Below are 18,186 nucleotides of genomic sequence, written 5' to 3'. Positions count from 1 at the left end.
TTTCCAGCAGTTGACAAGAACGTCTGAGGAACAGTAGGGGGGTAAATAAATATGGGGATGTAGTTTTACTTTGTGTAATGACACATCTACTCCCAGTCTTTATTCAAGCCTAAGTTAATGGTATCTAGTTTGCAAATTAATTCCAACTCATCAGTCTCTCATTGGAGTCTGTTTTTGAAGTTTCTTTGTTGAAGAATTGCCACTTTTCGGTCTGTAATCGAGGACCAGAGAGATTGAAGTGTTCTCCAACTGGTTTTTGAATGTTATAATTCTTGACATCTGATTTGTGTCCATTTATTCTTTTACATAGAGACTGTCCGGTTTGGCCATTGTACATGGCAGAGGGGCTGGCAAATGATGACATATATCACATTGGTTTCACATATATCACATTAATTTCAACAATTTCCATCCCACCATCAACCTATTTTTTAATTCAGATATATTGTCTCAATTTTTAAGTGTCAGACATGTTGTCACTTCTAGCTATAATGCCCGGTCTTCTGTTTCAACTTTTTTCAATCAAAAGTGAATTGAGGCATCTGTGTAAACTTCCTTAGAGTGGTGCTGCTTGTCCATTTATTTCTGCCTGAATTCTTATTGCACTCTGTGGTTGCTGCTGCGGATGAGTGGCAGCACTTTCCCTAAAAGCTCTGGAAAGGGTTTGACAAGTTGAATGTTTTATGTTGAGAGAAGTCTTGGCACTGCATATGTGTGGTGACTTTACTAGCAAATATGTACAGTTATCATATAGCTTCCGCTTCAGAAGGCAGTTGTTTAATCTTGTGTAGGAAGAGAACTAGACTTCTTATCTGTCTTCCTTGGTTTTGTTTCACTTTTGTTCTACATCACTTTGCCTCCAAATAAGTCACTGAATTTAAGTAACTTTCATAGTCTAATAATTTTTTAAATTTTGTCGATAAATCAGTATGGTGAAAATGAAGGAAGAACCAGACATAGTGGAGGCACCAGAAGTTTCTGCATACAGTTCTGTCAATATGTTGTGGTGTTGACCTGTGACACTGTTGTCTTCAGTAAAGATTGTCTGAACAATTGTATTAAAAATATTAAGGTTTTCATGTATGCAGTCCTCTGAGAATGAAACAGCCACACTGGGTTCCATTGGGAAGCTAAGCAGGACTTGAATCTAGGCCTTCAGAATTGAAAACAACATAAATTAGAAGCCTGTCTTTTAAAATAGTTTTTCATAGGTTAGCTTAAATTCTTTAATATAGGCTCATTTTGATATCTTTGTGAAAACTGTCATTCTATTTTGGGGAGGAGTTCAAAGTTCAATCAGTGGAGTGCCTGTAAAAAGACTTGTGCTTATAGTAAACAGACTCGTTGACAATTAAATGACACTGCAAGATTAAATTTGGTACCAATATCTGACTTAAATTTTTTCCTTTTTTGCAGTCTCAGACTATGAATTACGTGGGACAGCTTGCAGGACAAGTTCTGGTTACTGTGAAAGAGCTATATAAAGGCATTAACCAGGCCACTCTTTCAGGATGCATCGACGTAATTGTGGTTCGGCAGCAGGATGGTACATACCAGTGTTCTCCTTTCCATGTCCGATTTGGGAAGCTTGGTGTTCTGCGTTCTAAGGAAAAAGTGGTAAGTGTAGCAAATGGTATGGGCCTGGGGAATGGATCTATCACTTGAAATAAAAAATAAAAAAAATTGTATATATATACAAAATAGAAATTATATATTTTTTTCTGTTTGTGCATGCACAACCTGCAGCAATGCTGAAGCCAGAAGGCTTTCATACACAGGCTGTATAAGCTGATGGTTTTGAGGTCTAATAGACATCCTTTGGTTGCACAGTGATCTGATAAGGAATGGATCACTGCAAAGATTAGCATGTGAAGGTCAGGAAGGAAAGATGGGATTTCTGAGAGCTATCCACTGAGCTATGAAAACTTAATATGAGCTTAAGGGATGTATAGTCTTCCCATGGCCTTAGACTTTTGGGGTGTTTTCCCAGTGCAGCTAGCTGAAGAAACATGGATCAAATGGCTGATATTGTAGTACTGGGACCTCAGTTACTGCAGATTACTTATGCTTATGGACTTTTATTTGTTAGTCGTTACTCTCTTCCCCCTGTAACTTTCTTGATGCTATAAGAAATGTAATCAATACTCTTTATAGCAATCAAAGTTGCAAAAGGATCTTAACATGTTCAGGGGTTTTTCTCTCACTTCAATCAAACCTATCAGTTTGTCTCAAATGACATCTTTTTACTAGTAAATGTGTATTTTCTTTTGTTGTTGTTTAAACGGGACTGGCTCTGATACACAAGGAGGAAGTGCTTCATACCCCTTCTGGCCAACTGTAGTCACTGTATTGACTAGTTTAGGAGGTCGTAGAGTCTACCCCATCTTAGCTGGGAGGGGGGACACTGTAACATGAGATCTTTAGGGTTAGGAGGGGAAGGAAAATTGAGGAGCTCTTGGAAAACATAAGAGTGGCCATACTGGGTCAGACCATGGTCTATCCACCCAGTACCCTGTCTTCTGACAGTGGCCAGAGCCAGAAGCCTCAGAGGGAAAGAACAGAACAGGGCAATTATTGAGTGAGCCATCCCCTGGCATCCAATCCGCCATCAGAAGTTTAGGGACACCCAGAGAATGGGGTTGTGTCCCTTACCATCTCGGCTAATTGCCACTGATAGACCTATCCTCCAAGAACTCATCTAATTCTTTTTTGAACTCCGTTATATTTTTTGGCCTTCACAACATCTCCTGGCAATGAGTTCCACAGGTTGACTGTATGTTGTGTGAAGAAATACTTCCTTATGTATGTTTTAAACCTGCTGCCTGATAATTTAATTGTGACCCCCAGTTCTTGTGGTATATTAAGGAGTAAATAACACTTCCCCATTCACTTTCTTGACACAATTCATGATTTGCTAGAGGTCTAGCATATCCCCCTGTAGTCATCTCTTTTTCTAAGTTGAACAGTCCCAGAGTTTTTCATCTCTCCTCCTATGGAACCTGTTATATACCCCTAATTATTTTAGTTGCCCTTCTCTGTACCTTTTCCAATTCACTCTTTTTTTGAGATGGGGCAACCAGAACGGCACACAGTGTTCAAGATGTGGGCATACCATGGAGTCATATAATGGCATTCTGATATTTTTAATCTTATTTTATGTCCCTTCCTATTGGTTCCTAACATTGTTAGCTTTTTTCACTGCCACTGCACATTGAGCGGATGTTTTCAGAGAGCTATCCACAATGATTCAAAGATCTTTCTTGAGTGGTAACAACTAATTTAGACCCCATCATTTTGTATGTATGTTAGGATTGCTTTCCAGTATGCATTAGAGTAGTAACTCAGAGTTATGAACAGACTGGTCAACCATACACCTCATTTGGAACTGAAGTATGCAATCAGGCAGCAGCAAAGACCAAAAAAAAAAAAAAAAAAAAAGCAAATGCGGTACAGTACTGTACTAAATGTAAACTACTAAAAAAATTGAAAGTTTTTAAAAAAAGATTTGACAAGGTAAGGAAACTGTTTCCATGCTTGTTTCATTTAAATTAAGAATGGTTAAAAGCAGCATTTTTCTTCTGCATGGTAAAGTTTCAAAGCTGTGTTAAGTCAATATTCAGTTGCAAAAACAACTGTTTTCAGTTTTGGAAAAAACCCTGTAACATTTTGTTCAGAGTTACAAACATTTCAGAGTTATGAACAACTTCCATTCCTGAGGGTGTTTGTAACTCTCTTCTACTGTACTTTGTACTTAATCAACATTGAATTTCATTTGCCAATTATTGCCTAGTGACTCAGTTCTGTGAGATTTCTTTGTAACTTTTACAGTCAGCTTTGCACTTAACTACCGTATGTAATTTTATATTAGTGACACACCCCCAGGGTGCAATCTGGAGCTGTGGGACCGTTGTGCCCCCTTAACTCTTCTATCTGGGCTGTCTCTCTCAATGCTGTGTTAGTGATAAGGAGCAAACCCTCCAGGTGCTGCGATCACTCAGCCAACAACATGCAGGGACATACCCAGCTAAATTGAATGAATGCTCTCCAAGCCACTCATGAAATATATAGTGGGAGACACAAGCAAATCCCCCTCCAGCCCACAGCCTTGCACCCCAGAAATATACTGTCTTACACTGCTCAAGATCTTTACTTGAACAATGCAACCTCATTAATTAGTTTGACACTTCGTCAAAGGATATGCACTATCCTTTGTAATCTGAGCAGATTCCCAATCACTTCAGACAAACTCACTGGGAAGGATAAAACATTAAAATCTTATTAACTACAGAAAGATAGATTTTTAAGTAGGGCTGTTGATTTAATCGCAGTTAACTCACGCGATTAACTCAAAAATGAATCGTGACTTAAAAAATTAATTATGATTAATCTCCGTTTTAATCTCACTGTTAATAGAACATCAATTGAAATGTATTACATATTTTTGGATGTTTTTCTACTTTTTCAAATATATTGATTTCAATTACAACACAATACAAAGTGCTCACTTTATATTATTTTTATTACAAATATTTGCACACTAAAATGAGAAAGAAAAGAAATAGTATTTTTCAGTTCACCTCATACAAGTACTGTAGTGCAGTCTATTGTGAAAGTGCAACTTACAAGTACAATTTTTTTTGTTACATAACTGCACTCGAAAACAAAACAATGTAGAAGTTTAGAACCTATAAGTCCACTCAGTCCTTGTTCAACTAATTGCGAAGATAAACAAGTTTGTTTACATTGACGGGAGATAATGCTGTCCGTTTTCTTATTTACAGTGTTACCTGAAAAAGAATAGGCATCCATATGGCATTTTTGTAGCCGGCACTGCAAGGTATTTACCGTGCAAGATATGCTAAACATGCGTATGCCTCTTCATGCTTCAGCCACCATTCCAGAGAACATGCTTCTATGCTTATGGCACTCATTTAAAAAAAAAAAAAAAAAAAAAAAGCGTTAAATTTGTGACTGAACTCCTTGGGGGAGAATTGTATGTTTCCTGCTCTGTTTCACCTGCATTTCGCCATATATTTCTGAGTGATTGGCTGAACCAGAAATGGGACTGAGTGGACTTGTAGGCTCTAAAGTTTAACATTGTTTTATTTTTGGATGCAGGTCTTTTTGTACATAATTCTACATTTGTAAGTTCAACTTTCATGATAAAGAGATTGTCCTACAGTACTTGTATTAGGTGAATTGAAAAATGCTATTTTGTGGGGTTTTTTTACAGTGCAAATATTTGATATCAAATATAAATTGAGCACAGTACACTTTGCATTCTGTGTTGTAATTGAAATCAATATATTTGAAAATGTAGAAAATATCCAAAAATATGTAAATAAATGGTATTCTATTGTTTTAACAGTGTGATTAATCACGATTGATTTTTTTTTTTTTAAATCACATGACAGCCTTCGAATGGGAGCTGTGGAGGAGGTTCCTTGGGACTTAAGAGGGAAGGGGTTTTACTCCCGATATTTCCTAATTCCAAAGGCCAGTGGGGGGAGGGGGACAGGTCTGACCTATTTTAGATTTGCACCATCTCAGTGGCTACCTTGAGAAGCTGAAGTTCCGCATGGTCTGTCTGGCCACCATCATCCCCTCCCTGGATCTGGGGGACTGGTATGCTGCCCTCGACTTGAGATGCTTTTTTCAGTGTCTCGATTTTCCAAGGCCGCAGGAGGTACTCAAGTTCACTGTAAACCAGATTCATTATCATTTATGGTTCTCCCATTTGGCCTTTTGGCAGCTGTGAGGGTGTTCACGAAATGCATGGCAGAAGAAAAGAGATACAAGTCTACGTGTACCTTGATGATTGGTTGGTCAAGGGCTGCCTGGGCCCAAGTGGAGACCAGTATCCTTTAATTGATCTTTCAGGTGTGGGGCCTGCTTATAAACTAGCAGAAGTCTACTCTGGTGCAGAGAATAAAGTTTATTGGAGCTGTGCGCAGTTCCTCCCAGGCAGGGTTTTCCTTCTAGAAATCTGTTTTCAGGCAATGGGGTCATTGATAGTGCAAGTCAAGGCCCACATACTCGTGACAGCCCACTTCTACATCAGATTGTTAAGCCACATGGCCATGTGCGCATACGTAGTGCAGCATGTAAGGCTACACGTCATACCCCTTCAAGCTGTCCTCAGTGTACTCCTTCATGTAAGTCCTTCATGGCTGTCCTCAGTGTACTCACCGAGCTGCCATCACCTGCACTTAGTTCTCGTATTTCCTGCCCTGGTTCTTGCCTCCCTCGACTGGTGGAAGGACCCTCTGTTGGTCCGCTCAGGCATCCCCTTTGCCAGGACCCAGCCCTTGTTATCCCTAGTTTTGGATGTGTCAACTTTAGGATGCAGAGCTCACCTAGGGTACCTAAAGACACAGGGCCTGTGGTCCCCAGAGGAGCTCTCCCCACATATAAACATCAGGGAGCTAAGAGTGGTCAGCCTGGCCTGTCAAGTGTTCTTACCCCACATCGCAAACAAGAACGTGCTAGTGCTCACAGACATTATGGCAGCCATGTTTTACCTCAACAGGCAGGGAGGGGCTTGCTCTTCCTCTCTGTGCCAGGAAGCTATCTGCTTGTGGGAGTTCTGCATAATGCATTCGATCCATCTCGAAGCGTCTCATGTTCTGGGAGCCCGAAACAAGCTGACAGATCACCTCAACAGGTCTTTCTCCAGTCACCTTGAGTGGTCCTTTCACTTCGATTTAGTAAGGGTGGTTTTCAAGCGATGGGAGACTCCCCAGGTAGACCTGTTTGCCAGAATAGGAAGTATCACCAGTTCTGCTCCCTGCAAGGCCACAGACCAGGCTCACTCATGGATGCTTTCCTGCTCCCTTGGATGGGGAAACTGTTCTGTGCATTCCGTCCCCATTCCTCTCGTGCACCGTCATGCTCTGTCCCACTTGATCTTAAGCAGAAGTCATTCTCGTAGCCCCAGCCTATCCCCACCAGAACAGGTTCGCCATCTGCTAGGCCTTTCCATAACAACTCCAATGCTGCTTCCTCTTCTCCCAGACCTGATATCCCAGGACCACGGTCGAGTGTTCCACCCAAACCTCAATGCCCTCCACCTGACAGCTTTGGAAGCTCCATGGTTACATCCTGAGGAGCTGATCTGTTTGGAGCAAGTCTGCTAGGTTCTGCTATGTAGCAGGAAGCCTTCTACCAGAGCTACATAACTTGACAAATGGAAGTGTGTTTTTCCATTTGGTCTTCCCAGCCAGTTCTCTCACCCATCTGATCGTCACTGCAGACTGTTCTAGAGTATTTGCTACATCTGAAATAGCAAGATCTGGCAATTTAATCAGTTAAAGTACACCTGGCAGTGATTTTGGTGTTGAATATCTCAGTGGGTGATCAGTTGGTTTTCTCGCATGAGATGACCACTTGTTTTCTCAAGGGCCTAGAAAGACTACTCACAGATTTGGGAGCTCATCAAACTGTGGGACCTAAACCTGGTCTTGTCAAAACTCTCAGGCCCCCCATTTGAGCAACTGGCAACATGCCCCTTGTTATATCTTTCCTGGAAGGTGACCTCTCTGGAGGCTATCACTTTGGCAAGGAGGGTTTCAGAGATCAGGGCCCTTATGTCAGAACCCACGTACATGGTCTTTTTTAAGGACAAGGTACAGCTTTGTCCTCATCTTGCGTTCCTCCAGAAGGAGTTTTTGCAATTTCAGGCTATTTTCCTGACTGTTTTCTTTCCAAAACCACAACCAAGCAGAGAGGAGCAACGTCTCCACATCCTGGACATTAGACGCGCCCTTGCTTTCTGTATTGAGACGACAAGACTGTTCTGTAGATTCACATAGCTTTTTGAGGCAGTAGCAGACAGGATGAAGGGCCTTCCTATTTCAGCTCAGAGGATTTCATCCTTGATAACATCTTGTATCTGCACATTCTATGAGCTGGCGAGGATCCCACCACTGGCTATTGTGATGGCCCATTCTATAAGGGCGCAAGCTTCCTCAGTGGTGTTCCTGGACCAGGTCCCGATCCAGAACATCTGCAGAGCGGGGACTTAGTCATTGGTACCTACATTTTTGTCCCACTGTGCAATCATCCAGCAAGCTAAAGATGATGCTGGGGTTTGGTCGAACTGTGTTGCAGTCCGCATGTCCATGAATTCTGATCCTACCTCCTATGCTTGGGAGCCACCTAGCTTGGAATGGACATGTGCAAGCACTCAAAGAAATAAAAAAAAGTTATTAACCTTTTCATAACAGTTGTTTTTTGAGATGTGTTGCACATGTCCACTCCATGACCCACCCTCCTACTCTGTCAGAATTGGCTGGCAAAAAGGAACTGAGGATGTGGGTCAGATGGACCCCTTCTACCGGCACATGAGTGCAGGGCACCAGAGGGTGCTAGAACTGAACCAATGGATACCACTGAGGGAAAAATTTTTGGTGACCGTGCATGCGCACACCAAATATGGAATGAACATGTGCAACATATCTTGAACAAGTTTAGTAAGTGTTTTTTTCCTTTACTACTGGCTTCATCATGCACCACTGTTAACCAGTAAGCATTCCAAGTGTAAGTTCACTATCACATTGAGGATGGTTCTGTCTTATAAGCGTCAAGGGTTTTTTCCATGTTAATCTTACTCCTGTTGTGTGTGTAACCGAAAACTACATCTTCCTGGTAATATCTGTACTAGCTGCCATATTTGATATAGGCTGTCAAGTGCCCCTAACAAGGCAAAGGAACTAAATAGAAACAGATTTGTGATATTCAGACTTTCAACGTGTGCAAATATCCTATGACTGCAACTTTTTGAACAGTAACACAAGCCCATTGTGTGTCCTTGTGACAAATACTGGGAATATAACCTCCAAAACTACATATCTTTGAGTGGGTTAAGCTAAATGAATGTCCAGTTGCCACAAAATAGGTGGATTCACATCCACAACATGAATAGTCTTGATTTGAATGTTGAAGTTTCCTATTCCGTTTGAATGTTTTTGGCTGGAATTAACTTTGCTGCCTAGGATTTCACCATAGGAAAACAATATAAAATGCTGAGGCATTTACTCTTAAAACTTTAGTTCTAGGTCCTAAAACAAATTTGATACATACTTTTATTTTTGCTTTCTTATTTTGGAGTTCATGGATCTGGGCAAGTAGGGTAGTCTCTTACCCCTCCCACCTGCAATTAGTCTAACTTGGAATACCTTTGTATGACATTTTACACTGGAAATATGATGGAAAATTAGGGAGACAAGACACATGACTCCCTGCCATATAAGCAGTACAACCAGTAGCAGCATTAACTGAGCTTCAAAAAGTAATAGTTAAAACTCCTGCCCAGAGGAGTAATATGGCTGATATTACATAAAATAAGGAACCAAGCCTTTAAAGGGTAAATAGTTTTCGCTCTAGAATATCTGCCACCCAGCATTCTGACCCTCACCCAGGCTTGACCACACTACAGAATTAAGTCGACTTAAGTTGACGTACAGCTTCCAAAGTAATTAAAGTGGTGGTTCACACCCACACTTTATTCCTTCTGTCAGCGCTGCGCGTACTCACCAGGAGCGCTTCCACCAACTGAAGTGGGGTATTGACAGCTGGAGCCCACAGCTGGAGGTATCAGCCAGGTGCTGAGCTCCAATTAAGTAAGGTAGTTAAGCATGTTTCCAGCTAAACATGTCTAGTCTCAATAATCTGTCTACTTCCTTAAAAAAAAAAAAAAAAAAGCACCGACTTCTTTTGTGGGGTAAGAGAGCACAAAGAGGGAGGTATGACAGTCTTGGGAGAAGCCTGGAGTTGAAGTAGGGATCATAAAGTGGAATGGAGGCATTGATATAAAAATAATCAGAGAGGAATCAGTCTTAAGGTAAAAATTTGTGTTTTTTGCTGTGTGGAAGATTCTCTACATTAAATTGTCTTTGCTCCCACAGATTGATATAGAAATTAACGGAGACACAGTTGATCTTCATATGAAGCTGGGTGACAATGGAGAAGCTTTCTTCGTACAGGAAACTGAAGAAGAATATGTAAGTGTTTTGTGGTGTATGAAGAGTACATTGCTGAATACATTGTTTAGTTAATTATATCCTGTTACTAGTGTTGTCTCATGTTCTCAATATTAAAATACAGCATTTTTAATGACTGTTTTTTTATTGCTGATTCATAACTTGCATTATTTGCTTGCAATAGTTCAATAAAATGCTGCATCTAACTCAGTTACTGGTGGCAGGAAGTAACAAATCCTCCTTAGCACACCTTGTTTTTCAGAGTTGTAATAGGAAGACTTGTTGCACTTTTCACCCTGTTTGCTTAGGACAATAATCTGTCATTTTAACTTTAGGGTAATTTGTTGACTGTACAGACTGTGCAGTGACTATTTAACTACTCTGCAAGTAGTGCAAGTCACTTGTGTTACTGACCTCAGTATCAGTGTCTTTTGTTTACATTGGCAGGGTGCAGTTTCTTATCTCTGAATTGTCATTATTTACGTTGTGTTCCAAGACTAGGAAGTTATTGTAGTGGCTTGGCTTTCTGATACAGTTGTCCTCTGAATATCACCCAAGGCCTCTTGAGATTGTAAGCTTTTCAGCTCTTGATGCTTATACAGCTATTGCCTTAAAAGCATTTAAGGTTTGTCTGGGGGAGTGGAGGAATCCCTGAGTAACTAGTGCAAAATAGTTACTGTTTAGAAAGTGAATTAATCTAATCAACGAAAAGACACTCTTTTAGTGCAGAACAAGACGGTCCACACAGAGAAGTTAGTGCGGAATAGCTATGGCATTTAAAATTTACACCATACTTACTTTGCACTAACCTCCCTGTATAGACAAGCCCTTACTTTGTTTAGTACTTAATATATACTGCATTATATGTGCTTATGTCAAAGCTTGTCTAAGTTGATAGATATTTTGTGAATCATAAAGCCTCTTCCACATCCTGATCAGGGGCTTGAGGGGGGGGGTATGTGTTGGGGGGTCCACAGGCATTGGTATTTTTGATGAGAATAGGAGGAATATCAAAAGTAAACACTTTTTGGGCAATGAGATATAAACATATTAGATTATAAATGAATGTGCAAAGTCATGAAAACTTGCAAATGAACTAGCTGTTGGGGGTGGTGGTGGGAAGAGTAGCAGTTCATTTTTTGATGAAATAAAAAACACACCATAGAAGCAAAGTGGTTGTGAATCATTCACAATGGAAGGGGGAAAATCAACATCAAGATTATTAGTACCCAAAATAATAACTTGTGAAGAAGAACCATAATATCTAGGAAGAGAATGGAGACTCAGATTCTAATAGCAAAAAATTTAAGAACATCAGAAGTAGGAAGCCTGCCAAACAATCAGTAGGGCCACTGAATGATCGAGGTGCTACAAGAGCACTCAAGGAAGAACTGTGGAGACGTTAAGTGAATTCCTTGCATCAGTCTTCGCTGCAGAGGATGTGAGGGAGATTCCCATACCTGAGCCATTCTTTTTAGGTGACAAATCTGAGGAACTGTGGCAGATTGTGGTGTCAGTAGAGGAGGTTTTGGAACAAACTGATAAATTAAACAGTAATAAGTCACCAGGAACAGATGGTATTCACCAAAGAGTTCTAAAGGAACTCAAATATGAAATTGCAGAAGTAACAACTGTGGTATGTAACCTATCATTTAAATCAGTTTCTGTAATATGTGACTGAAGGGTAGCTAATGTGACACCAATGTTTAAAAAGGATCCAGAGAAAGTCCTGGCAGTTATTGGCCAGCAAGCCTAACTTCAGTGTCGGGCAAATTGGTTGAAACTGTAGTAGGAAGCAGAATTATCTGATATGCAAATGAACACAATTTGTTGGGGAAGAGTCAACATGGCTTTAGTAAAGGGAAATCATGCCTCACGAATCGATTAGAATTCTTTGAGGAAGTCATCAAACGTGGACAAAGGAGATCCAGTGGATAGTGTTCTTGGACTTTCAGAATGTCTTTGACAAGGTCTCTCACCCAAGGCTCTTAAGCAAAGTAAGCGGTCATAGGATAAGACGGAAGGTCCGTCCGTATGGATCAGTAACTGGTTAAAAGACAGGAAATAGGTAGGAATAAATGGTAGGCTTTCATAATGGAAAGAGGTGAATAGTGGTGTTCTCCTGGGGGTCTATACTAGAACAAGTGCTGTTCAACATACTTGTTAGGGGGCTTATTCCTTCACCCACTTACTTCCCTGGTCCTTCTTGCATGAACAGAGAGCAACAATACCCGAAGTCCAAAGGTGCAAACAATTCAATGTTTATTGGGGTGAACTTCCAGCAAGCATGATTCCAGTTTCCTTCCTTAGTGTCCCCCTTCCCAGCTCTGACACCACAGAGGCTTACACCTGTGTCCCTGTTCCCATTCCTGCCCTTAGCCAAACATGATTCCAATTTCCCGACCCCCATTCCCTGTTCCCATTTCCCCCACCCCACACCCACTCACTTCCTGACTGACTGCAGACTATATAGTAAAACTTGAGTTCTGCTTAGCTATACCTTAACCAATCATTTTCCTGAAATTTAACTAACCAATCCTAACATAATGTAACATGATTATTTAACCAATTATATCCCACCACCTTAATTAGTTTACACCCAGCAAAATTAATTATACAGCAGACAGAAACAATCACAGAACCAGACAGAGATTATACAGACAAACAATGGGGAAATGGGGACTACAGTGATAGAACAAACACAGAAATGAGGGTTTCACATCCCAGCTATTGATAAGTGAGTTCTTGCCAGACAGGATGCTATCAAACTAAGTTTCCTTTTACATTTTCTAAGCACTTCCCTTTCTCTGGAAGTGATAGGCACTATCAGGACAGGACTGTATTCCTAACAGCCCAATAGCACCTTATTTCAATGTGACTAGTTTGGAATGTGAGGAGGTGACCAGTCGCTTCCCAGCTTATGACTGCCTCGGTTGCTTAGCCAAAGGTCTTAGCCTAAGAACAGGGCCTCAGACTGTCACAGTAAGAGAAGAACCTTACGCTGGCAAACAGTGATTTTGATTCTTTCTTTTATATCTCTATTACTAGCCAAGTGATAAGAATAAGCCTAAATTCTTAGAGTACAGGCCTTTACAGACAGGCCTGAATATCTATATCCTAACAATACTCATAAATGATCTGGAAAAATGAATAAACTGTGAGGTGGCAAAATTTGCAGATGATACAAAATTATTCATGATCAGGGCTCCATGTTTGTCACAGAGGTTGTAGAAGTCATGGATTCCCAAGAAGCCCCAGGACCAGCTGCTCAGGCGGCCCTGGGGACAGCCACAGTGGCCGCTGCTGGAGTGACTCTGCAGCCAGCCGCATCAGGTGCTGCTGGAGCAACCTGGGACCAGCTGCACCGGCTGCTGCTCTGGTGGTCCTGGCAGCTAGCCCCAGGGACCGCCTGAGCAGCGGCCAGTGCAGCTGGCCCCGGAGACCACCTGACCAGCGGTCCCGAGGGAGTGGGATCAGCTGCATCTTGGTGGCTCCCGTCAGCAGTCCTGAGATGTCCAGAGCAGCAGCTGGCCCCCCGGGGCTTCCCTCCTCCATGGCAGTGGCCGAAGCGGCAGCGGGATCCCAGGGCCTCCCCTCCTTGGCGCCGGCCGAAGCAGCAGCAGGACCCCTGGGCTTCCCCCCCCCTCCCCAAAAAGATTTAATCAGGTATTTATGGTATAAATTTAAGGTCTTGCCCATGACCTGTCCATGACTTTTGCTAAAAATAACCATGATTAAATTGTAGCCTTATTCATGAAGTCCAAAGCAGACTGCGAAGAGGTACAAAGGGATCTCACAAAACTGGGTGGACTAGGCAACAAAATGGCAGATGATAAATGTGTTGATAAATGCAAAGTAATGCACGTTGGAAAACATAATCCCAGCTAAACACATAATGATGGGATCTAAATTATCTGTTGCCACTCAAGAAAGAGATCTTGGAGTCATTGTGGATAGTTCTCTGAAAACATGTGTTCAATGTGCAGCAGCAGTCAAAAAAGCTAACAATGTTAGGAACCATTAGGGAAGGGAAAGAAAATAAGACAGAAAATATCATAATGCCACTATATAAATCCATGATCTGGCCACACCTTAAATACTGCATGCAGTTCTGCTTGTCCCATCTCACGAAAGATATATTAGAATTGGAAAATGTACAGAGAAGGGCAACAAAAATGATTAAGGGTATGGAACAGCTTTCATATAAGGAGAGATTAAAAAGACTGAATTTTCAGCTTGGAAAAGAGATCAGTAAAAGGGGATATAACAGAGGTCTTTATTTACTCCTTCACATAACATAAGAGCCAAGGATTACCCAATGAAATTAATAGGCAGCAGGTTTAAAGCAAACAAAAAGGAAGTACTTCACACAATGCACAGTCAACCTGTGGAAGTCGTTGCCAGCTCATGTTGTGAAGGCCAAAACTATAGTGGTGTTCAAAAAAGAATTGGATAATGTCATGGAGAATAGATCCATCAATGGCCATTAGCCCAGATGGTCAGGGATGCAACGCTGTGTTCTGGGTGTCCCTAGCCTCTGATTGCCAGAAGCTGGGAGTGGTCACTCAATTGCCTGTTCTGTTCATTCCCTCTAAAGCACCCTGCATTGGCCACTGTCAGAAGCAGGATACTGGGCTAGATGGACCATTGGTCTAATCCAGTATGGCCATTCTTATATTCTTAATATAACACACAACATGATTAAATACAAAACTGAAAGCAGTTCTTTTGCAGACAGAGGCAGAGAGCAAACGAGTCACTGATGGGAACTGATCAGTCAAAAGTTTAAAAAACCACCAACCCAACAACCACTTCCTAAATGTCTGGGACAGGACTTTAACACAGCTGTTGTGCTCAATATAAACTGAAACCAAGTTATAAAACAATAGTTAATCCACTACTGCCTATCCTGTCTGTATAACAGTGTTCCAGATAACTATTGGTATGTACAGGTACACATAAAGGTAACAGAAAAAGTAGTTGCAGGGCTGAGAATAGAATTGAGGAGTCCTGGTTTCTAGTCTCGTCTAGCTGAAATATTTGATATTTCCTCTGTTTCAGCTGCTCATTCTGTCTCACCAACGCTTAGTTTTCAGTTTTCTTTTAAACTATGCCAAAGTGTGCTTGATGCACAGACAGCCACTGGACACATCAGCCTCTTAATAGGATAACTCCTTTCCAAGTGGTTCAGATTACTAACACTTTATACATGTATACAGAATATTCATAAAGTTCAAGACCTGAAAAAAGCTGCCAAGATACTCTGAAAGCTGGGCAATCTGGTTACAGATCCATTTTATTATTTGGAAGAAGCATCTGCATCATGATAGGAAAGGCTATTGAACCTCTTACCTTTTTTTGCTGTAAGATGTTCAGCTGAGAAATGGACATGAAGCTGTTTTGGATCTTAGTGGAGATCCCTGATGTCCTGCTTTCAGGAATACTGTAATGTGACTTGTACACTTCATTTCTTAAATAAGATCTTTGAAAGTATCCTTTGTTTTTATTTCACTCCTGACTTCAATCTCAAAGCAGCATACTATCATTATTAGGGCTGCCAAGTGATTAAAAAAATGTATCGTGATTTAAAAAATTAATCGTGATTAATCATGCTGTTAAACAATAAAAGAATACTATTTATTTAAATCTTTTTGGATGTTTTCTACATTTTCAAATATATTGATTTCAGTTACAACACAGAATACAAAATGTACAGTGCTTAATGCATATTTATTTTAAATTACAAATATTTGCACTGTAAAAACAGAATAAATGGTATTTTTCAATTTCCCCATTGCAAGTACTGTAGTGCAATCTCTGTATCATAAAAGTTGAATTTACAAATGTAGAACTATGTAAAAAAAAACAAACAAAAACCCCCGAAAACCTGCATTCAAAAACAAAACAATGTAAAACTTTAGAGCCTACAAGTCCCCTCAGTCCTCCTTCTTGTTCAGCCAATCGCTCAGACAAACAAGTTTGTTTACATTTATGGGAGATAATGCTGCCTGCTTCTTGTTTGCCTGTTCTCACTGTCAGGTGATATTGTATTTACATGGCACTGTTGTAGCCAGTGTCTCAAGATATATAAATGCCAAATACCCTAAAGATTCTTATGTCCCTTCATGCTTAAACCCATCATTCCAGAAGACATGCGTCCATGCTGATGCGGGGTTCTGCTCAATAACAGTCCAAAGCAGTGCAGACCAATGCATGTTCATTTTCATCATCTGAGTCAGATGTTATCAGCAGAAGGTTGATTTTCTTTTTTGGTGGTTCGGGTTCCACATAGGAATGTTCTTTTACGACTTCTGAAAGCATGCTCCACACCTAGTCCCTCTCAGATTTTGGAAGGCACTTCACATTCTTAAACTTTGGGTCGAGTGCTTTAGCTATCTTTAGAAATCTCCCATTGGTACTTTCTTTGTGTTTTGTCAAATCTGCAGTGAAAATGTTCTAAAAACAAACATGTGCTGGGTCATCATCTGAAATTGCTATAACATGAAATATATGGCAGAATGCAGGTAAACCAGAGTGGGAGGCATACAATTCTCCCCCAAGGCATTCAGTCACAAATTTAATTAACACACTATTTTTTTTTAATGAGTTCATCAGCATGGAAGCATGTCCTCTGAAATGGTGGCTGAAGCATGAAGCAGCATACGAATGTTTAGCATATCTGGCATGTAAATACTTTGCAATGCCAGCTACAAAAGTGCCATGCGAAAGCCTGTCCTCACTTTCAGGTGACATAAATAATAAGCAGGCAGCATTATCTCCCGTAAATGTAAACAAATGTGTTTGTCTTCGCAATTGATTGAACAAGAAATATGATTGAGTGGACTTTTAGGCTCTAAAACTTTACATTGTTTTGTTTTTTGAGTGCAGTTATATAACAAAAAAAATCTACATTTGTAAGTTGCACTTTCATAATAAAGAGATTGCACTACAGTACTTGTATGAGGTGAATTGAAAAATACTTTTTCTTTTATCATTTTTAGAGTGCAAATATTTGTAATCAAAAAATAATAATATTAAGTGAGCACTTTGTATTGTGTGTTGTAATTGAAATCAATATATTTGAAAGAAGAGCTCTGTGTAAGCTCGAAAGCTGGTCTCTCTCCCAGCAGAAATTGGTCCAATAAAATATGTATTACCTCACCCACCTTGTCTTGCTAATGAACACTTCTTATTAATATTACAGTAATGCCAAAAACATACTAGGCACTGTATAGAAAAATGATGCGATTGTCAGTGTCAGTTTCAGGGTAACTGGGACCTGTATTCCCCCCCCATGGTCCCTTGAAGACAGCCACTTAATGATTTCCAGCTCACAGCCATCCCCTCTCTTAGGCACAGATGCATGTCTCATTTCATCCTGATTAGGGTTTTTCCAGGCTGCATGGTTCCATGCCCACACTGATCTCTCCAGCAAGCCAGGCTGCCTGAACAGGCCAGCACGTGCACTTTGCTTTCTCTCCAGAGGTTTGACCAGCGTATTGCTCACAGTTGTTAATTACCACACAACTTTCTAAGCAAGCACATTTATTTTTAAAGTCAAAAATTTACAGAAAAGGCATATTAAAAACAACACAACCTACGTGCATGCTAAAAAGCTTACTGGAGGTCAGCCCTAACTCCAGCGTGCTGTGGTAGTGTCAGTTCTTCAAAACCCACAACTGGGTTTTCACCTTGGTTCATAACTGTTTCAGATTCAACTAGAACCCAGGCTGGGCAGTTCAGCCATTTCTTTAAACAGCTCAGGCCTTTGATCTCCACCCTCTGGAAAGAGGGCCAGATTAACCTTTGTGGGCCTGGCACCAAACATATTTGTGGGCCCCCATGGAAGCAAAGGGGCATAGTGTGTGAGAGGGGGGTTAGCCCCCGGAGTAAGGGGCTGGCCGGCTGCAATGGGCCTCGGTGTGGCGGGGTGGCCCTACTCCACCCAGCTGAATTTGAGCGCCCAGTTTACAAACTGGCAGCCACCAGACGCATGCTGGCCCTGTGCTGCCAGAGCGCTGCCCTAACTCCTTATGCCCAGCAACACCTCACCACAACTGCACACCACCACCTCTGCTCACTCGCCCACCCACAGACACATACCCCCTGTACCTCTCCACAGCCCCACCACCACACCTGCACAGCACACCACACAGACCCCCTGCCACTGCCCAGCACCCCAACACACACAGACCTTCCCTCCCCA

General features: G+C 41.2%; 1 protein-coding gene across 7 annotated transcripts in view; it reads left to right on the top strand.

Moving 5' to 3' along the window:
- The window catches only part of LPIN2 (lipin 2), a 78,517-nt gene that overhangs the window by 21,218 nt on the left and 39,113 nt on the right, over positions 1-18,186 (top strand). For 6 of the 7 annotated variants that reach the window (XM_077810418.1, XM_077810416.1, XM_077810412.1 and 3 more), the window contains exons 2-3: positions 1,417-1,617; positions 9,906-10,001. In XM_077810418.1, coding sequence (XP_077666544.1) covers positions 1,417-1,617; positions 9,906-10,001 — 297 coding nt within the window. Of the gene's footprint in view, positions 1-1,416; positions 1,618-4,781; positions 4,838-9,905; positions 10,002-18,186 lie in introns of those variants that run through there. The other variant, XM_077810417.1, reaches the window with a different exon arrangement.

The sequence above is a fragment of the Eretmochelys imbricata genome, chromosome 2 (genome assembly GCF_965152235.1).
Source record: "Eretmochelys imbricata isolate rEreImb1 chromosome 2, rEreImb1.hap1, whole genome shotgun sequence".
Lineage (NCBI taxonomy): Eukaryota > Metazoa > Chordata > Testudines > Cheloniidae > Eretmochelys > Eretmochelys imbricata.
Note: the sequence above shows the minus strand (reverse complement) of the source record. Positions and strands in the feature narration are given on the sequence as shown.